Source organism: Strongylocentrotus purpuratus, unplaced genomic scaffold, assembly GCF_000002235.5.
Source record: "Strongylocentrotus purpuratus isolate Spur 01 unplaced genomic scaffold, Spur_5.0 spur5_scaffold_12, whole genome shotgun sequence".
Lineage (NCBI taxonomy): Eukaryota > Metazoa > Echinodermata > Echinoidea > Camarodonta > Strongylocentrotidae > Strongylocentrotus > Strongylocentrotus purpuratus.
The window spans coordinates 22,627,026-22,653,335 of NW_022145597.1; the positions used below are offsets into that span (position 1 = coordinate 22,627,026).

The 26,310-nt window shown below is 38.7% G+C and overlaps 2 protein-coding genes across 3 annotated transcripts; both read left to right on the forward strand.

Annotated features, from left to right (window-relative positions):
- Positions 1-1,925: 1,925 nt before the first annotated feature.
- Positions 1,926-10,505, forward strand: LOC100893082 (actin, cytoplasmic). 2 transcript variants are annotated; one of them, XM_003723633.3, is made up of 5 exons: positions 1,926-2,892; positions 5,681-5,883; positions 7,987-8,205; positions 9,186-9,429; positions 9,900-10,505. In XM_003723633.3, exons 1-5 carry the CDS (start codon positions 2,757-2,759, stop codon positions 10,355-10,357), a joined length of 1,260 nt encoding a protein of 419 aa, XP_003723681.2. In that variant the 5' UTR covers positions 1,926-2,756; the 3' UTR covers positions 10,358-10,505. The 2 variants fall into 2 exon arrangements, with proteins under 2 accessions (XP_003723681.2, XP_011667571.2); XM_011669269.2 differs by having other exon boundaries at positions 2,804-4,874.
- A 3,396-nt stretch (positions 10,506-13,901) lies between these two features.
- LOC100893162 lies at positions 13,902-25,262 on the forward strand. The gene is made up of 7 exons (XM_030982131.1): positions 13,902-14,397; positions 18,270-18,527; positions 19,494-19,799; positions 19,991-20,137; positions 20,777-20,901; positions 21,379-21,484; positions 21,989-25,262. Exons 1-7 carry the CDS (start codon positions 14,367-14,369, stop codon positions 22,087-22,089), a joined length of 1,074 nt encoding a protein of 357 aa, XP_030837991.1. The 5' UTR covers positions 13,902-14,366; the 3' UTR covers positions 22,090-25,262.
- The last annotated feature ends 1,048 nt before the right edge of the window (positions 25,263-26,310 follow it).

A 26,310-nucleotide genomic window follows, 5' to 3' on the forward strand; every position in this document is an offset into this window, starting at 1 on the left:
GAGTTCTCATTTTACAGGTGGAAGTAAGAGGAGAGGAGAAGACGTTCTGACCGCGCCATACCATTTACGACCAGGATGATGATTCATGATGCAGTGATAATGGCGGAGTACTAATGTTTATACCATCCTACGGAGGCGGGGGCGGGGGGGGGGGCAATATATTTTTACCAGAGCAACCTAGACAGAATAAGTCAATTGTAACTCGAAATCTGTTTTCAGATTAAATCCACGTGTGTAAATATGATTAGCCTTTGTATCGCAACGTTCCTTTTTTTGAAGACTATTAGCTTTGTTTAACCAAAATAAAAGGTTTGTGGTATTAAAATAGAATGCAATTTTATGACTACTGAGTCATGAGAATATTTGGGCATAAATTGGCAACAAGCCATGAAGAATCCTGAAAGCTCGTCTGAGTTGTAGTATTGCATGAATATGACGTCAATATGGGGGGGGGGGGGGGGATAACACGTTTTCTCAACTTCTATTTCCCTAAGGCAATGAAGATGTATAACGTAACTTATATTATGACATGAACATTTCCGTGATTCCGTAACAAATTCAGGTATTGCAATATTCTTCAATCATTTAGATTGCTGGAAGGGAAAGAGAACGACTACCAGGGCTACAACGTATATAGGCTTATACTATGTGACAAAGACGGCCACCAGGCGACGAGACGACGAACCAAGGCGGTGGTGAGTAGAGCAGCTACGACCAGATTTAAAGCAATATTATTACTTTTTTTTATTAGAAGGGGCACTCGTTTTACCGAAGTTTCGGTTTTCTGTTGGTTCGTATTTCCGGAAATGGTATAGCGTTCGTTCTGTATATACATTTTATAATTATTTAATTATGCTTTGATGATGAACCTTCGGAATAACAAACAATTAAATTAGTAACACTTTGGATCAATGAAGCTTCGGAATTATGAGCCTGCAGAAAAAGGACATTAATAATAATCCTTTAAAAGTACGTTGTTACAGTCATACAGTGGCATACGCAGGATTTTTTCAAGGGGGGGGGGGGGGGTTTCAAATTGGGCCCAAAATTTCGCAACGACTCAGCCAGCCGCTGAATAATCGGGGGGGGGGGGGGTGAAGCGTACACTTTTTTTTTTTTTTAGAGTCCCCAAAAAATCGCAACGACTCAGCCAGCCGCTGAATAAGTGGGGGGGGGGGGGGGGGGGGGGGGGTCTCGAAATTTGAAAAATTGACATTTTGTCCAGTTGGGGGGGGGGGGGTAAGGTCACCTTTTTAAGGTCAGCCATTGGCAATTATTATTATTTTTTTTTTTTAAATTTATTAAACAAACAAACAAAAAAATCTCAAAAGGGGTGGGGGTTTCCAAAATGACATACATAAAACATACACATAAAAAAAAACTCGAGGGGGGGGGGGGTTAACCCCAATCCCCCCCCCCCCTGCGTACGCGCCTGCAGTCATATTTCAAAACAACTTAAGTCAATGTGAACCTCGTTTACTTAATTTGTGCCCATTCGTATGTGTGTTTGTCTGCCCCCTCTGCCCCTCTCTCGCTCTCTCTTTCTCAAAAGACATATCCGTCTCTCTCAAAAGACATATCCGTCTCTCTCCTCTCTCCCCCTCTCTCGCTCTCTCTCTCTTTCAAAAGATATATCCGTCTCTCTTCTTTCTTCCCCGCTCTCTCTTCTTCCCCTTTCTCTCTTCTTTCCCTCTCTCTCTCTCATATCCACTCCACCTACCCCACCTTATACCTCTCGTATATATATTATATATATATATATATATATATATATATATTTACATATAAGTCGTATTACAAATTATGTCATAATTTTCGTGTATAATACTGATGGTGATGATGCAAAATTCGATACAATTTTTTCAGTGAATAAAATAAGCCACCAAACCCTTTCAAAGTCAAGGGAAATACCGTACCATAAATCCTGTCTAAGTGCAGTTGCATTTGCGCTAGTCACTTTAATGTTCCATCGATGTGTTTGCACCGTAAACCTTGACTTTTATAAACCTCTATTTAAGATCAAAGTAAACAACTGTCATAAGCTCGTTATTCTCCCCGTGTCGGTATACAAGAAGATCACACAATCACCTTGAGTCACGTGACCGATCAAAGGTCTAAAAATAAAATCATGCACTACTTCAATATTAATGTCAGCCCGATTTAGCATCGTAGTGATATTAAGGTACAGGTGGACTGTTATATTTAAGTGGTATTTCAGCCGCATTTCAGTTAATCATGAAGGCAAAGTCCCTTTGTGCTTTTTGTTCTCGCCACGGTTTCGGAATAGCTAACCTCGACATTGGCTCTATTAAAAGGGATGTATGTTACACATTTATTTAATTCGATTTAGTCGTCAGGGATCAAAGTATTTGATTTTTGGAGCGTCGTTGAATCGTCAATGAACACATTTTAGACATGTTCAAACGTCGTTGAATCGTCAATGAAAAAAATAATGGACTTAATTCGATTTTGTTTTCGTCATTGATCAAAGTATTAGATTTTTGAAGCGTCGTTGAATCGTCAGTGAACACAATTTAGACCTGTTGATTTGTCGTTGAATCGTCAATGAAAAAAAATATTGGACTTAATTCGATTTTGTTTTCGTCGTTGATCAAAGTATTTGGTTTGTTGAAACTTCGTTGAATCGTCAATAAACAAAATATTGGACTTGTTGAAGTGTCGTTGAATAGTCAGTGAACAAAATATTGGACTTATTGATGGGTCGTTGAGTCGAGGAACAGTTATTTACCGGCACAATGGGGAAATCAGCGTCAAAGACTGCAATGGAGAAGTCGGCCAAAAAGAAGAAAAAGGGGAGTAAGGGAAGTATGTCGAGATCGACCGAGGAACCCTCAACTTCGACGACGACAGCGGAGCCGCCCACAGCAAGAAGTATGTAGCACAAATATATAGGCGTGTGAACATTTACATTATATTGGTTCGGTTTAGTTTGATGGTTTATTTTACCTGACTGTTAACATCAAGAAAGAATGCATGTCCTAATGAGTAGGTAACTTAGGGAACTAACGGCAAAGGGAGTCTTGGTAATGAGGATTAATTATTACAATAGAGCAACAGCACATCGACTTGGTTTCGGAGCTAGGTCCTCCAGTTACGAGACCACTGCTTCAGCTGTCGGACCTCCTCCGTACCTAAGTGGATGAGCTACATGTATGAATAGTGAATTCTATACAGGGGCGGATTATTATCTATATTTGAATGGTTTGGTGTGCTAAGGCTTGAGAACCCGCCGATTTTAGTTAGAGGGCCGTTTGAGTATTTTAAAATCAGATCGAGTCGACTTGTACAAAAACTTGTTTGGACTATTCACTAGTTTGAATTTCTCTCCCCATGATCCCACACAAATTCCTAGGCTGAGTTTAGTCCTACTCCATTCCCAATCGCGTACATGTATATACCGTCTGCCAGTAGCTATAGTATAAGTGGGCGTGGCACTTTACAAGGGAACTTGATCTTTACCCTATGATCAAATCAGAGGCAATTTTCAATACCTTATTGGGGTCTTTTGTATATCCCTTAGAAGTTAGGTTCGGATATGAAATACGTGTACACATGTATATTGTAAACCTTGTTCATTACATTGTAAATTCACATATTAGTTTGAACTATCATATTTTTAATAAAGATCACATTGTTTTAGCTGATGCTACACCCAACAGTATAATTGACGTCACTCTCGTTTTGTCCATTTTAGAATAACTCCTGGAACCCCGTAACAAAGATATATCCGTCTCTCTCCTTTCTTCCCCGCTCTCTCTTCTTTCCCTCTCTCTCTCTCTCTCATATCCACTCCACCTACCCCACCTTATACCTCTCGTATATATATATATTTACATATTAGGCGTATAACAATATATGTCATAATTTTCGTGTATAATACTGATGGTGCAAAATTCGATACAATTTCTTCAGTGAATAACATAAGCCAAGAAACCCTTTCAAAATCAAGGGGAAATACCGTACCATAAAATCTGTCTACGTGCAGTTGCATTTGTGCTACTCACTTTAATGATGAATTGAAATAATTTAGTAGTTCCGTCGGTGTGTTTTCACCGTAAATTTTGACTTTTGTAAACCTCTATTCAAGATCAAAGTAACCAACTATCATAACGCTTATTATTCTCTCCGTGTCGGTATTCATTTTGCGAACGTCGAAATCCCCAGAAAATCACACAATCACCTTGAGTCATGTGACCGATCAAAGGTCTAAAAATGAAATCATGCACTACTTCAATAATCAATGTCAGCCCGATTTAGCATTGTAGTGATATCAATATACAGGTGTATTGTTATAATTCAAGTGGTATTTCAGAATTGGCATTTCGGTAAATCATGAAGGCAAAGTCCCTTCGTGCTTTTTGTTCTCGCCACGGTTTCGGAATAGCTAACCTCGATATTGGTTGTATGTAACACATTTATGTGATTAGATTTATTCGTCAAGGATCAACGTATTAGATTTTTGAAGCGTCGTTGAATCGTTAGTGAACACATTAAGACCTGTCGAAGCGTCGTTGAATCGTCAATGAACAAAATATTGAACTTAATTCGATTTTGTTTTCGTCATTGATCAAAGTATTGGGTTTGTTGAAGCTTCGTTGAATCGTCAATTAACACATTTTGGACTTGCTGAAGTGCCGTTGAATAGTCAGTGAACAAAATATTGGGATTGTTGATGAGTCGTTGAGTCGAGGAACAATTATTTACCGGCACAATGGGGAAATCAGCGTCAAAGACTGCAATGGAGAAGTCGGCAAGAAAGAAGAAAAAGGAGAGTAAGGGAAGTAAGTCGAGATCGACCGAGGAACCCCCAACTTCGACGACGACGACGACAGCGGAGCCGCCCACAGCAGGAAGTATGTAACAAAAATATATAGGCGTGGGAACTTTTAAATTATATTGGTTCGGTTCAGTTTGGTTTATTTTACCTGACTGTTAACATGAAGAAAGAATGCATGTCCTCATGAGTAGGTAACTGAGGGACCAACGGCTCAGAGAGTCTTGGTAATGAGGATTAATTCCTTAATTACAATAGGGGATAGCTCATCGACTTGGTTTCGAACCTAGGTCCTCCTAGTTACGAGACCACTGCTTCACCTGACTGAGCCGTCGGACCTCCTCCGTATACAAATGGATGAGCTACATGTATGAATGGTGAATTCTATACAGGGGCGGATTTATTGACTAGATTTGAATGGTCTAGTCCCAAAGGGCTACATGTAGCTTGAGGGCCCATTGACTATGGTTATAAAAGGGCCGTTTGATTATTTTAAAATCAGATCGAGTCGACTTGTACGTTAAATTGTTTGAATTCCTAGGCCGAGTTTAGTTCCAGTACTCCATACCGGTCGCGCACATTATTGTATACACTGTCTGCCAGTAGCTACAGTATAAGTGGGCGTGGCACTTTACAATGGACCTTGCTCTATACCCAATACATGATCAAATCAGGGGCAATTTTTAATACCTAATGAGGGCTTATTGTATATCCCTTAGAAATTAGGTTCGGATATGAAATACGCCAATGTAATGTTCGTACATGTATTTCAATAGGTGGGGACAAGGCTATTGAAATTACCTTAGGTTGATTTTTCGACAGCCTTTGCGATTGTGTAAGTGCAAAAGTGAATTTATGATCAAATCCATTCTATGAATCTCCCAGCACCACAGACAAACATTGAGACCTCCCAGCCAGCCGATACCAACGTTCACCGCGAGAATGTCGTCGAACCGAAGGAGCCACTCCAAAATTTACTACCAGCCGTGATCATCGACAACGGATCGTACTCGTGTAAATACGGGTTTGCGGGAAAATCATCACCGGATGGCGAAGTCCGAACCATAGTCGGCAGACATCAACAAAACGTAAGAAATTGATATAGGGGAGAGCACTTTGAAAGGTAGAGGTTTTACCTTAAGCGGTGTGACTGATTTGCCATTTTCCTTGCCACAGAAAAAAATCCTTGTAGTTCTTTAGACGATATAATTCTCCTTTAATAATATATTTTTTGATCTGAGATAATCAGTAGAATTAATAATCGGATAACGAAAGCTATTCTATTTTTTTCTAATGGCTGGAAAATATTATTAGATTATCAATATAGTGTAATTGCGAACAATAGCCACTTCAGGTATCAAAAGAGTATAACAGAGTTGCGATTGATATCAACTCTTTGTAGACAGAGCCCTGGTCACACAGGCAGTCCCTGTTAAAAGAGTCCCAAATAGCCAAATGAAATTGATTATTCGTATATATATTCTTTGTAGCAATATTGAGATCTTTAAAAAATTCGTCATAACATGATCGCAAAGACTTTTTATACCTTTTTGTGTGGAAACACTCCGAGAAATCACAATTGGGTTACGTAACGTCATAGTAATGTACGCAAATTTATAAGTGTGATGGGCAGGCTATTTAAATTGCCGGAGATAGAAATGTTTGCGATCTTTTTTCGCTTTTATTAAATGATGATAAATACACATGTAGTCATAATCATTTTTGTTACCATTACATCATAATAATCGTCATCATCATCTTCATATATCATTACTACCACCACATCATCATCATCGTTATTATCATCACTACCACCAGGGGCGTAGACAACGGGGGGGGGGGGGGGGATGAGGGGGATGCATCCCCCCCACCTCACAAGGTGGGGGGGGGGGATGGCATGTACAATCATCCCCCAGGTTTTGGGGAATGATATTTGCTTACTTAATAAGCCTGATGATAATAATAGTAATAATAATAATGATAACAATTATAATATTAATAACAATAATAATTATGATGATGATAATAATAATCCTCATCATTATTGTTATTGTGTTTATTGTTATTAGCCGCATTCACACGGTGAAAGCCAATTCAGACGGTAAAAAAAAGAATATCTTACAAGTATTTTGTTGTTATCTTGTGGTTTAGAAACCACAAGATAAAACAGGCGCGGATCTACGGGGGGGGGGTTAGGGGGTTTAAACCCCCCCCCCCTTGGGCGGCCCAAAAAACAAACAACAAAAAAAGGGGGAAAAAAAAGAAAAAAAAAGAAAAAAAAAAAAAAAAAAAAACGCACGCTGGAGAGAAACCCTTTCAAGTGCAAATATTGTGAGAAGATATTCAACTCATCTGGTAACTTAACCAAACACATGATAACTCTGGATATAACTGTGTATTTAACTGTTACTTGATTTAAAAAGACGTTATCATGCACTGCTTTTTATAGTCTCCATTGTGTTAATAGATGCCAGGAAAACATCACTTACGGGGTCAAATAAACACCCCCCAAAAAAATCGGCTCGCCGCTTTGCGGCTCGTGGACGATGCTCCGCATCGTCATTATTGGTCAACCCCCCCTTAGCAAAAAGCTAGATCCGCCCCTGAGTCATCCCCCCAGGTGTACGAACCTGTCTACGCCACTGACTACCACCACCATCCTCATCACCACCACCATCTCCATCACCACTACCACCACCATCCTCATCACCACCATCTCCATCACCACTACCACCACCATCCTCATCACCACCATCTCCACTACTGCCACCACCACCATCCTCATCATCACCATCTCCAACACTACCACCACCATCCTCATCACCACCATCTCCATCACCACTACCACCACCATCCTCATCACCACCATCTCCAACACTACCACCACCATCCTCATCATCACCATCTCCAACACTACCACCACCATATCCTCATCACCACCACCATCCTCATCACCACCACCACCACCATCCTCATCACCACCACCATCATCACCACCACCATCATCACCTTCACCATCATCACCTCCATTAGCTTCATCGCCATCATCATCACCATCTTCATCGCTATCACCATCATCACCTTCACCATCATCACCTCCATTAGCTTCATCGCCATCATCATCACCATCTTCATCGCTATCACCATCGTCGTCGCCGTCGTCCTCATCAAGGCTACCTCTTATTTGATAGGAAGATGATTCGTACGTCGGCAATGATGCCCTCAACAAGCGGAGTGTTCTAGACATCAGTCAACCCATTCAACGAGGTCTTGTGAAAAACTGGGAAGACATGGAAACCGTTTGGGAGTTCATCTACCGGCGCAAACTCCGAGTCAAACCCGAATCAAGACCAGTCGTGCTCACCGAACCGGCATTGAACCCGAAGGAAAATCGAGAAAAAATGATTGAGGTATGTCGAAACCTTTATCTTATCGTCAGTTTTTTAAAATATTTTTGCAATCATTTATTTATTTATTTAATTCTTTTTTTTTTTGGGGGGGGGGGGCGGCGGCTGGTGGTTGGTTGGCTGCTCCGGATGTCGTCTGTATATTGTGTACAAATTGATTAATAACCGGTTAAAAGGGGAAGGGCACACAACTCAGTTTTGACATGCATACTTAATCATGCTAGTAATTTGTGTGTGCCCCCCCCCCATAAACTCACCACCACCACTGCCCCGCTTTGAAAAGAAGAAGATCAACAAGAGAAGAAGATCTGTCTCTGTTGATAATTGAAGACTCCCAGACCAGAAAAGTAATTCAAAGGGGCCTTGTGGACCACCGTCTTGTAACTTTGATTCTTACCAATTATTGCAAGTACACAAATCGAAAAATTGACTCAAGTGCGATTGCAATACCTTTCCTTTTTTTTTTATACCCTAGAAATCGTGTTCTGAGTACGTAACATTACATTGTCATGTTCGCACATTTTGAATCGCAATAGAGAGGACTATTGAATGGCAAATGTAATTTTTCGAGAGTCTATGACATCTTGTTGTTTGAACAAATTTACCAAAGTAATAGAAGAAAAGCAGTAGGGCCGAATCAATAAACGAACAGTTAATACTGGGCATTTCAAATAGTTCACAGGCGGGTTTGCCTCACGGGGATGCTACACAGTCTTACCTCGGTGACAATATTTGTCTGTGCTTATCGAGTAAAGGTTGTAAATGAGGTTTAGATTTATATTTGTGTTTAGGGTTAGGGTTAGATCATAGTGTTGGATCCAGTGTTAAAGTTAATAATTCGGTTAGTGTTTGAAATTGACCGCGGAACAATTTGTTATATTTGTTGTACAATTAGCCCGACTAACTTCATCATTTCCCAATATCATGATAATAAAGGTAAGATTCTAACACATTAAAAATCACGATTCCTCATTATTCATCAGATCATGTTCGAGAAGTTCGAGGTCCCGGCCTTTTACCTTGTCAAGCAATCTATGTGCGCCCTCTTCGCTTCGGAAGTAATGACCGGTACCGTGATTGACATCGGTGACGGCATCACGGACATTGTACCAATCTATAACGCCGTGGTCGTTGACGGATCCGTTCGTCGTCTCGAGCTCGCCGGCCGCGACATCACCGAGTATATGATGAAGAGTCCCGCTGCACGCGGGGAGAAAATTACCTATGGTAACGATGCATACCCAACGGGCCATATTCAAGTTAACCCAGTCCCGGGTGCAAAATCCTCTTTAACAAAATGAAACTTAAGACTTCAGACTAACTTGCTTTGTTGATAGAATTACCACTTGATTTTCAACAAAAGCCAGTGCATCTAAATTTGATGAGAAGCATTATTACATCATAATTATGATTGTCCCATTCTTGCTAAACAGCCTAGTAGGGTCTGTATTGGCGTATCACTACAAAATTAATAGGGACATATTCGCCCTTCTCCTTAAAAATTCAGACAATCCGGGATACATGATTGGCATATACTTTGATTTGCAGTTATAGCGAGAATTTTGTTCCCCCTTATTTGAAATATTTTTTGTTTTAGTTTCATCCCAAATTATTAAATATGGCAACCCCTCTAGTCTTGTTTTTACTATATCTCACTGTCGTTTCTTCTGTTTGTCACGATTTTGTCACATTGTCAGAGATCGCACAGACGATGAAGACAAGCACATGCGAGGTCGTCGCCGACTTCGATGAGGTGACGCGTCTTCAGCGCGAAGGCCAGGACGTCCACCATCTCTACGCCACAGAGGCTCTCTTCCAGCCCTCCATCTTCGGCCGCAACCACCCAGGCATCCACGCCACCACCATCGACAGCATCATGGCCTGCGGGGAGGGGACCCGCGACCAAGTCGGGGCCAACGTCGTCCTCGTCGGCGGCTCCAGCGTCTTCCGCGGGTTCCACGACCGGTTGGAGCGGGAGCTGATGGAGCTGGCTCCGCCTACAATGCCGCTCCAGATCCTGGACCGGCAGAATAGGGAGAGTATCGTCTGGGTGGGGGCATCCAAGTTTGCCACACGTCCGGCATTCAATCAGCAAGCCATCAGCAGCCAAGAATATTTCGAAGTCGGCCCGGAGATCGTTCACCGCAAACCTTAAACAAATGTTTTTATTTCTATAGTTAGCCTAAGTTTATTTTGTTTTAAAGGAAGTATTAAACCTAGGAATAATGTCTTTTAAATGTTGATAACGCCTGACTGGAATGCTCCCCAGGGAATGGAGATTGTGCACACAGTGTGCGGGGGCAAGTATTGAATCCAATTTTTATACAGTGCGTCCCAGAAAAAACGAAACCGAGAATTATCGATGTTTTATCATAACTTAGTCATTATTATAATTGATAAATGACACATATTTGGAAAGCATAGATCCTCCTCTTTCATTTCATGATACTCTCATGATGCATATTTTACGCATGAGTGATTCAAATCAATTTGAAAAGAGGAAACCAGAAAGTCATTTGGCGGACGGTATCTGAATTTCAAAGAGAAAATCACATTTCTAGAAAGCCGTAAACGAAAAACTTCATACATGGCTGATTGTTATAATAAAACATCGATAATTCTCGGTTTCGTTTTTTCTGGGACGCACTGTATAATGTATAAAAGCGGATTTCTTATTATTATAAATTGTAAATGCCACGTAGGTGAATGATAGTTTAGCTCTTTCTATTTTCCTGTGACGTGCTTGCATTCCCTGTCCGGAATCTTTCTGGATTTATTTTATAGCTTTCAAAATGTTATTTACAGTTGTATTTAAGTTGATACTTCTTCGATGACCGACTGCAATATGAATAATGAAATGTGTATCTTTGCATATATATTTCATTTATTGTAATTAGATGACTAAAATAGTTAAGATAAATTAATTGAATTATAATACATGTAGATATATATTTTACGTAGCATGGCATGTCTTTTATTAATGTGTAACTTTACGTTTTAAAGGGACTTTTTAACATTGTTCAGATGAGAGATGGTGGTGCTAAGGTAGTGACTTTAATGCTAGATGTACAATTAAAGATAATCTGAAAATTTGAGTGAAAACGAATCATTATTCATGGTACAAATTGGGAAAAACTGATCTGATCGATTCCTTAATTCTCCCAACTATATTATTCTACTTCTATTCTGCTACTTGTCAAAGCCTGTTTAGCATCAAGACAAGGACAATTTAATTACATTTTAGGTGAATGTAAATCGTCACAAAGCAATAAAATGGCTCTACATTCCATTCCAGACAGTTAAGTGTTGACAGATTTTTATAGCCTATTTTATGTATTTTTCTCATGGAAAAACGGTTGGGAAAATTCAAAAAGGGTTGGGAGAATTTACTGTTAATCACTTTTAGAGGGTGCCTCACATCGACGCCTTCAAAGAAAACTATAGATATCTTTGTGGTTTGAGAATTTGTTCAGGATTTTTTGCATGTCAGAGGGTTAGTATAGTAGAAGGAATATAGTAAGTAACATTTTATACAAAAATTAAGCAATTTTTTTTCATCAACCTTCAACAATGTTACCGAGTCACTTTAAAGGAGAACTAACCCAAAGAATAACTTTAGTTGTTCTGAGAGATTTATTGCATTCTTGCCCATCAATCTACAAGATTCGCCAACAAGGTGTATGAGAAAGGCATAAAGCAAGAATAAAGTACTATACAGTTTCTCAGCAAGACATGGGCATCGCCATTTTCTTGATTGCATGATGTACGGTGCGTATTCGTTTATCAACTAAATGTATTCAACTAATTGCATAAATAAAAAGTAAAAGTTTTGTTATTGGATGAAAAAGTCTTTTCAATTAAAGCTCGCTGCATGATACATGTACAACTCCGCCTGGTACGTCACATTTTCCTTTTCACGAAAATGGCTGTGCCCATGTCATGCTAAAATGCATTACATCATGCCAAGAAATCTTCATTTATATATCTCTTGTACGCGTTCGTAAGATTTATTATACATTAAAAGGCTTTTAATTCAGGAATTTATTTACATAAAATATTTTTTCTGTATTCTTTTTTTCTTTCCATGAATATCAGAAATGAATTATTGATTTGTTAGTTTTCTGTTAACTCAACAGTTCAACAATACTTGGATCTTGAGAAGCCAATTTTATTTATGTTATAAATTTAAATTACCTTGAATATATATATTCAAATGAATATCAATAAAATCCCTGTGGAAGAAAAAAAAATACATTAAAAGGCAGGAATTCATCTCGTTTTTCAATATACCTACACTTATTCTTCGGGTTAGTTCTCCTTTAATGTTGGAACAATAATTGTGAATCTTTTTGTGCAAGAAAGAAAATAAACGATGTTCTTGAACTGAATCTGAACTTTTGTTTCTGAACAGTGTTTGCTATTTAATTTGTTTAGCCAAATACAATGCGGGACCTTCATTATTTGACAATGACTTACATGATGTGCCACTTTCCCTTTGATAAGTGCCCCCATTAAAACAGAGCTTCTCCCCTCTTCTCATAAATGCCCCTTTTCACCTATGAAAACTGTCCCTTTTCATAAGTGCCCGTTCCCCTTCTCACGATTACACCTTTTCTTCTCTGATCGGTGGCCCTTTTCTTTCAACAAATGCACATTTTCTTTATTATTAGTGCCCCTTTTTCATTCTCATAAGTACCCCTTTTCATATCTGGTCAGCGCCCCTTTTCAGGTGCAAGAAGTGTCCTTTTTCCATTCTCGTAAGGGACCTATCCCCTTTTCATAAATGCCCCTTTTCACCTCTCAGAAATGCCCCTATCACATTCTGATGAGTGCCCCCTTTCCGTCGACAAAATACTCATTTTCCATTCTCATAAGTGCCTTTTTCATCCCTTGTGAGTGCCTCTTTTCAGGTATAAAGAAGTGTCCCATTTTCACCTCTGATAATTACCCTTTATACTTTGACACGTGCTCCTTTTCTTTTCTAATGGGTGTCATCCCTTGCGATAATTGTCCCCCTTTTCTCTCATTAAACGTGCCCCTGATTTAAAGCGACTAAGAGCAATTTCCTCCTAAAAGCTCGCTCGCTAAACTCATTCGCATTTATAGATGATATAGTTATGTTACTTATCAAAGGTCTTCAGTCTTCCGTTATGAGAATGTGCTTATAACCCCATCAGCATTGGGATTTTCCTCCCTTTAAATTGTTGCACTTGCGACCTCACTGAAATCTTAAATTTTTTCCTCGCTCAGTAATCCGCTCGCTCGCAAATGAATATTCAGACGGCCATCACACCCAACTGCAAAGTATGATGCTTAAGCAATATCTTGTATGATATGTTAAGAGAAACAAATATCGAAAGCAGCCCAAATAATGTAATCACAATGTCTAAAAAATTGTAGGTCCTATTTAGATTCGCTTTGCATGAGATTACCCTTTGAAGGTGCCCTTTTTTCAGGTAGTGCCCCCCCCCCCCCCCCCCCCCCCCCCCCCACTTTGGAAGTCGCTCCGCCGCACCTGATCTCGACAACAATTGGCAGACCGGAAAATGACGGGAGTAGGGTGGGGTCTACGTGGGCGAATGACCCTTTTATTATTAATAACATCATGGATTCATGTTTTCATATTTTGTACAGACTGCTTGCACGTGCGTTAAATACGAATGTGTACGCTCGAGAACGCGCGCGATACACATACGAACCACTGACAACTACCAGCGCACCGTACACACAGCGCTCCCAGGGCACATAATGTTATGACAGTGCTTTGGAGGTTGTGTTCATCCGTATATAGATATTATGGTACTTGGTGTAGCATGTATGTAGGGATTTCTGTAGCGAGCTACAGTACTGAGATAGATACATTAGTAGGACTATGAATATAGATAATGTTTTGTTGATGGTTATTGAATTTTTCTGAACCACTTTGGTATGGAATTTTGACGACGCGAATATACCGTTAGACAAGAGACAGATAGTGCTAGGTGTGGCAACATATAGTCTTAACCATTCGCTGTCATCATATCATCAACATAATTGGGCATCAGTCTTCTACAACATCATCATCAATTCGTCATCATCGTCAACCACATCTAAATCATCTGTATCGTATCGCCTCTGTGTTTTGTATGTGAATGTCCACGATACATTCCGGATAGCTGGAAGTTATGGGCAACGGGCCGTCTGACCACAATACGAGTAAGTATATTCACTGTATTATATAATTGAGCGTGTAATGTCTGTGGCTGTGCGTACATTGCAACGGGATTGCAACACCATCTTTGGTACATATAAAGGCTCTGAAAGAGTGTTGCGGACATGGGACATTTGGCGCTTTATGCATCTCCATCTCTACCCCCCCCCCCCCTCCCCCCCCCCTCTCTCTCTCTCTCTCCCCTCTCTCTCTCTCTCCCTCTCTCTCTCTCTCTCTCTCTCTCTCTCTCTCTCTCTCTCTCTCTCTCTCTCTCATTGTCTCTGTATCTCACTCTTTGTCTATGTATCTCTCTCTATATACTCCCTCTGTGTCAGTGTATCTCTCTCTCTGTGTATAATCTCCCCCTCTCTCTCTATTATACATTATCTCTCTCTCTCCCTGTCTCTCTCTGTCTCTCTCACTCACTCACTCTCTGTCTCTCTCACTCACTCACTCACTAACAATCTCTTTCTCTCATTCTTCTGAGTCTCTCCAATTATCTCTCCCACTATTGACGCCATTTTCACCTGTACTACTGTAGTGTAATATTGCTGGTACACCGTGACTAAGGCGTTAAAGGTACTATGTCCCATTTGCAGGCCAAAAAAATGAAAAAGTTAAATTCCAACTGCATTTGAAAGATAATACTTATTTAGAACTTCTATAAAAAAAAAGGTGGGGCTTGAAAATGTCTTCAAGTGGGAAAATAATGACTATTAGTTGTCACATCGACTTTAGGGCTATAGAGCCCAAAAGTAATAGTCTTGATTTTTAGACAATTGTACCGAACGGTCATACGTTTTATGCTGCGCAAAGATTCAATCAGTTTGATCTTGGCCATCACAAGAAGTGGGTTATTGATGTAGACAAAATGCTCATGTGCCCTTTACAACTCTTTTCATGTATGTTATTACCAAAGAAGAAAAAAGCCAGTCAGTCACTCAATAGTGTCTGACAGTGAAGTCTAGCAAGTAAATGGGTTTCCTTGCACAATTTGAATATGAGGACACTGCTAATGTTTAAATTCCACAGATGGGACATACATGACATATTCATAATTCCTGCAAAGTTCTACAGAATTTGAGGTCGGCTGCAAAAGGGACATAGTACCTTTAATACCACAACGAGCTAGTGAAACTCCTTGATAATAACAGCCATGAACTCTGCACAAGCATGAGTTGGGAATTTGGGATATTGAAGAAGAAGAAGAAACAAATTTGGGCAATAAACTATCAGACACGAAATATTCTCTTTCATGTACATGAGGTATACCATTGATTTATATGATGTTTACAAACAGAATATTGATTTGTTACATTGCATTGTAAATTGATCTATATGTTTATAAACAGATTATGTACATCAATGAATTTTAATAAATACAATGCAATGCAATACATGACTTGTCAGTGACTAATTCATTTACATTATATTGACAGGGTCTTGTGAAAAATATATATGTGACAACATGCAGTGACATACTGCAGCTCTTAAAAACTGTAGATGGTATAATGGTCTTTGAAAATCAAAGCTTTCATTACACTATGCACTATTGCAGAAATGTTTTCAAGCTATGAAAACAGTAATTCTGTTTGATTCTGTGGGGGGGGGGGGGGGGGTGTGTCCGGGATTGCAAATCAAATTTGGTGATCATGTAAACCTCTCTCATACACATCTTATATACACACCTCATATATAGGCCAGCTATAACGCTCAGATAAAACTTTGGGGGGATAAATTGAAATACATGTCATAGGATTTCCTGTCACGTACAATGATGTGTCAATACCCCTAACATCATAAACCCACTAAGCATCACTGCTATATTTAGAAGCCCTTTGTTACTCCCCGCCTCCATACAACAACATGGTATGGACAACGCGGTAGTTTCGAGTGGGTTAACATTAAAGGTATATGTCCCTTTGGCAGCCAACCTCAAATTCTGTAGAACTTTGCAGGAATTATGAATATGTCATGTATGACCTATCTGTGAAATTTAAACGTTAGCAGTGTCCTCATATTCAAATTATGCAAAGAAACCCGTTTACTTGCTAGACTTCACTGTCAGACACTATTGAGTGACTGACTGGCTTTTTTTCTTCTTTGGTAATAACATACATGAAAAGAGTTGTAAAGGGTACATGAGCATTTGTCTACATCAATAACCCACTTCTTGTGATGGCCAAGATTAAACTGATTGAATCTTTGCGCAGCATAAAACGTATGACCATTCGGTACAATTGTCTGAAAATCAAGACTATTACTTTTGGGCTCTATAGCCCTAAAGTCGATTTGACAACTAATAGTCATTAATTTCCCACTTGAAGACATTTTCAAGCCCCACCTTTTTTAGGGAAGTTCTAAATAAGTATTATCTTTCAAATGCAGTTGGAATTTAACTTTTTCATTTTTTTGGCCTGCAAATGAGACATAGTAACTTTAAATCATAGATATATTCAGAACAGAGGGAAAAATATATATATGTCTGTCCATGCTTTTATATGTATTAAGTTAACATTTATTTATTAAGAATAAATTTGTTTAGTTACTACTTTCGAAACTACTTTCATAACACCAACCTAAGGCAATTTACATAGCCTTGTGTGTCACCACTACAACGTGCAAACATATGACAATGGTGTAGTACATAATCCAACGTGATTTCTATGGGGTTTGTAATAGGGCATTGAGATTGCACTTGAGTTGATATTTCGAAAATATCGTTGCGATCGTGTAATAAGTTTAATTTTTTAAAGAAATATATATATGTTCATATGTTAACAAAAGAAGGGAATATGATATATGTTTACATTGGCGGATGGAGGTGACAGGTGAGGCACAAGGGTCAAACTGGTATACCTTATACATGTAATTATACTTATGTATGAGGTATGTATAAGGTATACCAGTCTGTGTTTAAATTTGGGGTTCGTTACCCTTGTGCCCATCATGTGCTTACTAGTTGTGTCTCTTTGCCCCTTCTAATTTCAATTCCAAAACGCACCCAGAAATGTGAAAGGTCTCAACATTTTGACGTCAGAGATTTTTCAGAATTTTCTGCCCCCCCCCCCCCACCCCCCCCTAAAATTTCCAAGATAGGTTGAACTTTTTTAGACCCCTTTTTTTTACCTCGATTGATTACATGTATGTGCCCCCCCCAAACATCGAACTCTGGCTACGTGCCTGCCCCCCCCCCCCCATTTTACAGAATCCTAGATCCACCCATATATGACTTGTGATATACATGGTGGTGGTAGGGGGGAGGGCATTCGTAAAGAGGAAGCGCGAATATATTCTCATTGGTGGGTCAGCGAGAAAATGATGCCTGGCTTGGAGGATTAGCAATTCAGCAAGATCCTTTATTAAGAAACACCGTATATCTGCAGAGAAGGTCTCCGCATTTATATTTATATTCAACATAATCACAATTCCTCTTGTCTTCTTTATCAGCAATATCTGAGGTTCAATTATGGCAAGTAAGCGACAAGGTGACTCCTGGTTTGCAGGACAAACTTGGCAGAGGAAAGAGTGGAAAGGCCCGCACCAAGGCAAAGACGCGCTCATCCCGTGCAGGGCTCCAGTTTTTGCATGTTCTTGCAAGACAAACTCGGCGAGAACCTTGTTCTCGGTCCAAACGTAATTTCTTTATGGCTATGCTAATCTTGATGAAAAGGCATTTATATTCATCTTTGTTATGTTTTCTGTTAGCAATCTCTGAAGTCCAGCTATGGCGAGTCAGCGAAAAGGTGATGCCTGGTTTGCAGGACAGACTCGGCGAGATTCTTGGTCTCAATTTCCAAACTTAAGATCTATATGGCTATGCTAATCTTGATGAAAAGGTATTTAATATATTCATCTTTGTTATGTTTTCTGTTAGCAATCTCTGAAGTCCAGTTATGGCGAGTCAGCGAGAAGGTGATGCCTGGTTTGCAGGACAGACTCGGCGAGATCCTTGGTCTCAACGTCCAAGAGGTCTCTGACATCCGTCACTCTTCAGAGCTCTCGTCTTCTCGGGAGACCACTCTGAAGATCCTCATCCAATGGCAAGCCAAGCAGGAGAACAGAAACACAGCGGACACACTGAGCAAGGTTGTGAAGAAGCTGGACATCTGGGAGAAGGGGCTCATCAATCCAGGTAGACATTTCTTATGATTTTATGATTTATTACTTTCTTGCAAAACATAATACAATATTACCAACAAAAATATACAATGAAACGAAAAATATAATAGAAAAAAAGAGGAACTAAGAAGAAGAGCCTGTTGAACTGTTAGTTCCTCAGATGCTGTTTTACAATATATTCCTTGAACAAAGTTGCATTGATCTTCTCTCCAGTGCAATCCTACCCAATCGAATCTAATCCAATGGGAAGATTTCGTGTTATCGTGGTTCATTAACTTGACTCTCGATCCAAGGGTTGAGGGTTCGAATCCCAGCCCGACACTAACATCTTTTGGCAATAAATCACACTCCACACTTGCCACTCTCCATCCAGGTGTAAATGGGTATCTGGCATTTGGAGGGGTAATGATAATTACAGGCCCCTCCGGAAGAGCAGCATTGGTGCGGACGAGAATTCCATGGGTAAACAAAATAATAATTATTATCAGTATTATTATCCAATCGATTCCAATCCAAAACTGTGTGCCTTTTTATTGCAGTATCAAAGTGATGCAGACATTGCTCCACCTGTTCGAACCACTTAAACAATAACAATCACTTAACAAAAACAGTTTAGCCAATCTAATTCACGTTCTCTATTGAAATCAACGGGAATTTTGAACTGGTCAACGGATGTAGCTCTCTTTACATTGTTGGGAGGTCGTTCCACAACTTTGGAGTAGCCGATTTGAGAGACATTTCTCTTGCATGTTTCTGAGAGCATTATTATAACTATCACTATCCACGATGCTGATGCGTTCAATCATATTAAAGTCAATATTATAATACATACAATCGGAATAATTTGTGTGTATTATCTGCAGAGTCGCGATGTTTTACGATTCCAAGAAGGAATTGTTTAAAGAATATCTGTACTGAATAGGCCAAATTTAAAGTTCGATATTTTATCTCATTTTTTTCTTAATCATATCTTTTACAGCCGATAGTGATCATCTGAAATACATCGTGACGTCAAAGAAGGAGGTCCCAGGTTTGTCCGAAATGCAGATCCAATGCTTGGCCAACCGTATCCCCACAGAGAAATACGTGCCGGTTGGTCTCAACCTCGGTCTGCCTTACCGCGATGTCGCGGCTATGTGGACCGCGGCGGGCTGTCACGTCCGAGGAGCGGCTTTTCAAATGTTAACCACGTGGGTACGCGGGCTCGAACCCAACGTCAAACAAGCAGATACTTTGGTCAAAGTCTTGGAAGCAACGCAGCAGATGAAGCTAGCCGATGAAGTCCGTAAGTTTGTAGCTTAGCGAAATTAAATATCCTCTGTTTTTTAAGGGTATACCATTTATGAATTAAAAAGGCACGTTTTCAACAAGGACTTAAACTGGTCAAGGGAATGAATATTATGAATATGCGCTCAGCAGCGCTGGTTATTTCAAATTCCAAATGATCAACTTCGTGTTCTACTTCTTGTTCGGCAGGGAAAGGAATCGGGTTGAAGGTCAATCTCTACGAGTCGAGGAAAGTTCATCTCAGAGCTGAAAAACTGAACAAATACCTTGGGCTTGATGAGGCGGGTAATCTCGGCTTGTTGCCGGAGAGTGATGACAAGACTGAACAAGACAGATGTGAGTCTTAACAAAGCTATGTCTCTCATCATGATCATGATCATGATGATAGTGATGATGATGAGGATGTTGATGATGATTATGACAACGATAGTGATGATGTTGATGATAATTATTTGATGATGTTGATGATGACGATGGTGAGGATGGTGCCAATTATTTTCGATGATCATGATGATGATGATGTTGATGTTGATGCTAATGATGATGGTGGTGGTGTTGATGGTGATTATAATAATTACGATTATGATAATAATATTGATGGTGATGATAATAATAATAATAATAATGATAATAATGATAACAATAATGAAAATAGTGATGGGGATGATGATAATGATATTTATAATTACAATAATTATATTGATGAGGATTATGACAATAATAATAATAATAATAATAAAAGCAGTAATGACAAGGATCATGTCAAAGTTTGCTTCTTGTATAGCGATCATATCCGCCAAGATGATGTTCTCAAGGTGATACAATTATCACCCCACCATTATCGAAACCATTATCATTACTAAAACACCATTCGTGTTATTATTTCAAATTAATAAACACACCATATTGCTTTTTAAAAATAAATGTGTCTGCATAATAATAATTGCTACTCTTTTCTTCCTGTTTTGTGAACAGATCTGGTAGACCTAAGTATCTTCAACACGAGTAAGATGGATAAAAGCAATTACGGCTTGCCAGTTTTGATCTCATTTTCATCCCAATGCCTGACAGTCAATGCAAGTGGCAAAATTAGTTTCCAGGTATTGTACACTGCATGATAAAGTGCATATCATTCGTTAATAGCTTGTCCAATATCAACAAAATGGCAACAATAACGAATAACGATTAAGATAGTTGTAGAAAGGTGTTTGATATGAAAACAAAAATAGGCTCATTAGCATGAAATCTACATAGATCGTTTTTAACCTATAGTTTTGCAAGAATTCTCTCATCTTATAACTATATTATCGTATCTAGAGTTTATACTTTATTATGTACATGTAGTCATCCATTTTCCATATCCATAAATAAGATGAGTAATTTCATATACATTTGAAATTCCCTGCACTTCTTAGAACTTACATGCAACCCATAAGCAATGTTGTTTAACAAAAATACAGAATGTTATGAGTTTGGAAGTACCTAGTTTTTCTTAAAATGCTACACAGAGTTTTCTTTTATGTACTTCAAACATTCTGCTATTCAGATGGTTATTGTTGTTTTTGTTTCTCTTTCAGCCACTAGACAGCAAGTTTAGACAAGTAAGTCAAGCCGATGAAAGATTCTTCTACTACCAGACGGAAGATGACGTGCTCTCCACACTCAGAAGCTGTGTTTTCGCAAGTAAGTTTGTATTTTTATAGTTTCGTCACGACGACTGCCAATATTTTGTAGTTTGTGTCAATGTATTCAGAGAGTCCAAAATGGCAATTTTCATATTTCCAAAACAGTCGTTATTCCGAAGGTTTGTTATAATCTAAATTCGTGATTCCGAAGGTTCGTTATTCAAAAGGTTCACATTTCCGAAAATAAAATAGGGTTTAAAGTTTAAAAATGATGTAGAGTTCATAATTCCGAAAATCAAGATCACAAAGACTTTAGAAAGATAAGTTCAAGGACAAATGTCAAAACCCTTGTATATCCAGTAAAAATCATGTTTGGATTACGAAATACGTCATTTAAATTTTTTGCAGTAGGCGATGGTTAAGTCTAAAGAAATTGCCTTAGGTGGATTTTCGAAAGTCTTTGCGACCATGTGGAATTATGAACTTTTCCAGGCACAGACGACATCAAAGTAATTTCCCGGTGGTAATTGTATATTTTTGTTTTGTTATCTTATCGCTCTAGAATACCTATGCGTGGATTCTTCAGATCAACCTTTTATGGGGGATGAGGGCGAGAGCGCCGTCAAGTTCGAGGAGATGGCACCTTTATACAAGAAACGCTGACGTCAAGAAACGCCAACATCCAAATGCCTTTAAAGGAAACGTATAAACATATATGGTTGGTGTAGCCAAAGAAATAGCATGTACTATTTCCTTTTTACAGGCTGTATACAGTGACGCCATAATGACTGTCAAACCTGAATGAGTGTGACGCAATAAACGTAAGAGCGTCTGGATCGAGTTTTTTTTTAATCAAGTATTCAAGGAACGTTTGACACAGATATTTGAAAGTTTCACGTACTCACATCGAGCTTGCGTCGTCCAATGCACACAATGTTATAAGTGTGCCATTAAAAGTGTACTATTGTATATTGGCGCAGCTCAACTGTTGGCAATTATTTGTTCAGAAGATGGCTATAATGGAAGCGGATATCCTTCGTTTGATGCTTGGCGAGGCTTGGCTTCATCTGTAATTATCGTTTCATGGGAGGAGTTATTTCTATTGCTTCATTGCCTTGGAGAATGTGGCCACAATTCAAAGCAATGTTAAAAGCAATGTTAACACAGTTTCTTATGCATTTTTTTTGTTGCTCTATACAAACTCATGTGACGCGTCAACCAACCGCGCATTGCATGTGTATCAAAGGCGCAGTTGCCGATGTAGGACTTCGTTGGTGACTGATGCGGTTCATGACGCTATTGTGAGAGTGTGCTACATGATACATCATTTTTTGGTGTAGGATTTGGCGTAGGACTGCGTCAGCTACTGGCGCGTACTTCAACATGGCATGTGAGAGTGGCATCGTACCCAAAAATGTATTGTAAATGAACAGTCCTTTGAATGACCGGCTCCTGTACAAATTGACTCCATATGCTTGATAAGCGCTAGGTAAGGTTATAGCGCAATCGAAATGAGGTCTCATGTGCTAAGGGTAGAAACACATTTCCACCTATAATAAAGTTTAGCCGCCCTGTTGCCCAGGGAAACCGAATGATGAGATCATTCCGGAATCAAGGGGCATAATGCCAACTGCGAACGAGGTGTCATTTCAATTGCGTTATGACCTACTGTAGTTAAGCCTGTGAAAGGGGACAAAATATTCCATCCGCAAGTCATAGAACGAGTTGTTTCCATTCACTTTATGTGTAATACCACGTCAGAAAATAGTGCGTCAAGGCTGCGCTACTCGCTGACGCGTCCAATTCTTTGTCAACAACATGACTTGTTTGACAGGCAAGACGCAATCCTCTGCGTCAAACATAAAAAGCAGACTTCCGCATCCAATACCATAAGCCAGTCATTAAAGGTGAAGGAACTGAACATGAGTCAAAACTCATGTTTGTATATTCACTCAAACGTGCGTTTACAAGAGGTTTAAATACTCAGGCACTGCCTGCAATTATTAAGGTACTGCCATTTTGTGCGAACAGTCTTTTCGATACGTGTATTATTATGTAAATTAATATATTTATATTTCATCTGCACTAATAAGATGTACATGGCTATCATGACAACAAAAACAATGACATGTTGACTTTCGGACAATCTTCATGAACTATTTTCATAAATGAAATGTTTCATTTTTTAAATGATTCTTATATTGAGAACCATATCATATTCCTGTGGTGAAAATGACAATCTTCTCTTTCAACATTCATACTTTTCTCTTGTTGCTCTTTGTATTTGTTTTGTTTTGTTTTTACATGAGGCTGTTATAAAGGAAACTTTTCTCCTGACCTACCTCCAACGTCTCCCTTCTCTGTAAAAGGTATTTTTATTGAGTCTCGAATCTAAGGGTCTGCAAACCCCACAGTCGTGAAAGTAGAGCCAGCAAATTTGAAGTAGTCTACATATCCAAGACTTGATCAAACACTGCATCGTTGAGAGAGGAAAATACACTTCAGTTTAACACGTTGAACCATTTGTTAAAATATTTTCTGGCATTTTCTTCATGGTGTCTTTTTCATCTTATCGTAAGATGGTTTTTAATCAATTTATTAATGTATGCAAAAATATATATTTCAAACGTGAATGCTGAGTGTTTTGTTGAGATATTACTCATATTTTTAGAAATATAGGGATAGATGCCAACAATTAGAATATTTATGTATGAATGAGGCATGCCAGGAAACTGCTGAATTATGCCTTTTCCCCGTCTGGGCTAGGTGTATATATATATAAAGAAGTAGATTGTAGAATACAATGCCTTGCCGGGAGATGATAACAATATGAATGATTAGCCCAAGGGCCCCGGGTCCATTAGGTGTGGCTGGCGGTATTTCCCTGGAATCCATGACACCAGAGATGTGTATCAATTTTATTTCATATAAATGTATATGTTTGTCATGTTTGTATACATATGTACGCAATTTCATACGTACATTTTTTTTATATAACATAATTGCGATGTTGGTATATTTTGCAGTTTAACATAATCTCTTCTTTCATAAATTGTTCTTAAATCTCTCACTGTTGACCTTTGACCCTTTCTAGATGGTTCTTCTACGTTTGTGAAATCCATGAACAAGTACTGAAAGAAAACTTGCTATTGTCAGATGTGCTGCAGACTGGATATTAATGCCTTTATCTTAAGAAGAGGCTGATTCAAGTAGTTATAAAAGAAATTCCATTTCTCATGATGGAAACATTTAAGTTGTAGAAAACGTGATAAGCGATCCACAATACATGTATAATGGAAATGTCAAATAAAGCTACATCAGAAGGACTTCCCCTTCACATCTTTGCTTCCACCTATGGCAGATATAATTTGTTCAAAGAAAAAATAAGACACCACTGTTTCTGCAATGTAGCGACTGTTAGCAAGTCGTTCCCATGTAAGACCATTGACGAGGGGCACGGAGGCACGCACCCCGTCAAACTGGAGAAGAAAAAAAGCAAATAGAGGAGGAGAAAAAGGGGTGTGATAAAAAAGTGATGGCCCCATCAATGATCTTGGTATTTCATTCATCAACCAAATAAGACCGGTGCCCCTCCAATGTCTGGTCCAATGCTACGCCACCGAAGTTGGTAGATAGATATATCCTAATGAATAGTGAGAGTTCCATCATGAAATGATGGTTTTTGCGTTTATATCCACCCCTGTGCAGAGTAGGCTCGGAATTTACAATTTTGAATGTTGTCAATAATCTTGGTTAAAATGTACATGTATTTTCATTGTCTATGTTTCATATTCAATAAATTAAATGTTTATCATTATTATTTTGATACAAAAGTACTTCTAGACTCATGACCATATCATTTGTATTGTATGTTCCTCTCTACGTTTAAAAATATAAAAAGAACATAAAAAAAGACGAATGCAGCTACGTCAACATTACCATCAACATCCTTATCATCATCATTATCAGCAACATTATCATTACCACTACCATCATCATCACCACTACCATCATCATCATCACTACCATCATCATCACCACTACCATCATCATCACCACTACCATCATCATCACCACTACCATCATCATCACCACTACCATCATCATCACCACTACCATCATCACCATCGTCATCATTATCATCATTCTAACCATTATCATCATCATCCCTACCACCATCATCTTCATCACTTATCATTTTCAGAACAACATAAGACTTCCAAATTAAAAGGTCTTTTCAAATACTTCCATTAGCGACTAGTCTTCCTTTTATTCTTACCTAATTTTTATTTGACAACAAATCTTTTGTAAAAAAAGAAATTCATCTTTCTTGAACATCATTAAAAAATCTTATTTTTTTGTACAAATGCCTCGTCAGTTTTCACCTTCAAAACTGACATCAGTAAGAATCTCACATTCTTCATAGTACATAGAGATAAATCATCAGTCTTAGATTTAATATTACTACAAACTATTTCAAGTTATTCACTCATTACAAAGTAACAAAGACATATCAATTACAGACATAAATACTAACAATAGTGTAGAAACAAAAGATAGGCAAGAAGGCTATTTAAAAGAGACAAAATTGCACTTTTATCGTTTCTTTGACAATCTTATGATGAACACTCTTCTGTATAAAGGAGAGACACAGGCCACGTGGGCAAGTATAAAAAAGGTGCAAAACTGGCAAATGTCTCATAAACATACTTAGCATAAAAAATCACCTATAAACATGTGTACCAAAAATGACTAAATGAATAAATAAACGTAGCATATTACAAAGTATTGTTTTGTTTGTATTTTATCTACAAAAGGATGATGCGATGTGCAAAATTATTTATGGCATCATCTTCATCGATTACAAAGTGTGTATGCTATATC

Bases quoted from the DNA above. Each gene is read 5' to 3' on its own strand.
- LOC100893082 (XM_011669269.2), top strand. From the start codon at position 4,733: ATGGGGAAATCAGCGTCAAAGACTGCAATGGAGAAGTCGGCAAGAAAG. The intron at 5,884-7,986 runs GTAAGAAATTGA...CTTATTTGATAG, and splicing joins TCGGCAGACATCAACAAAAC to GAAGATGATTCGTACGTCGG. The intron at 9,430-9,899 runs GTAACGATGCAT...TCACATTGTCAG, and splicing joins CGGGGAGAAAATTACCTATG to AGATCGCACAGACGATGAAG.
- LOC100893162 (XM_030982131.1), top strand. From the start codon at position 14,367: ATGGGCAACGGGCCGTCTGACCACAATACGA. The intron at 14,398-18,269 runs GTAAGTATATTC...GTTTTCTGTTAG, and splicing joins GCCGTCTGACCACAATACGA to CAATCTCTGAAGTCCAGTTA. The intron at 20,902-21,378 runs GTATTGTACACT...TTTCTCTTTCAG, and splicing joins GTGGCAAAATTAGTTTCCAG to CCACTAGACAGCAAGTTTAG.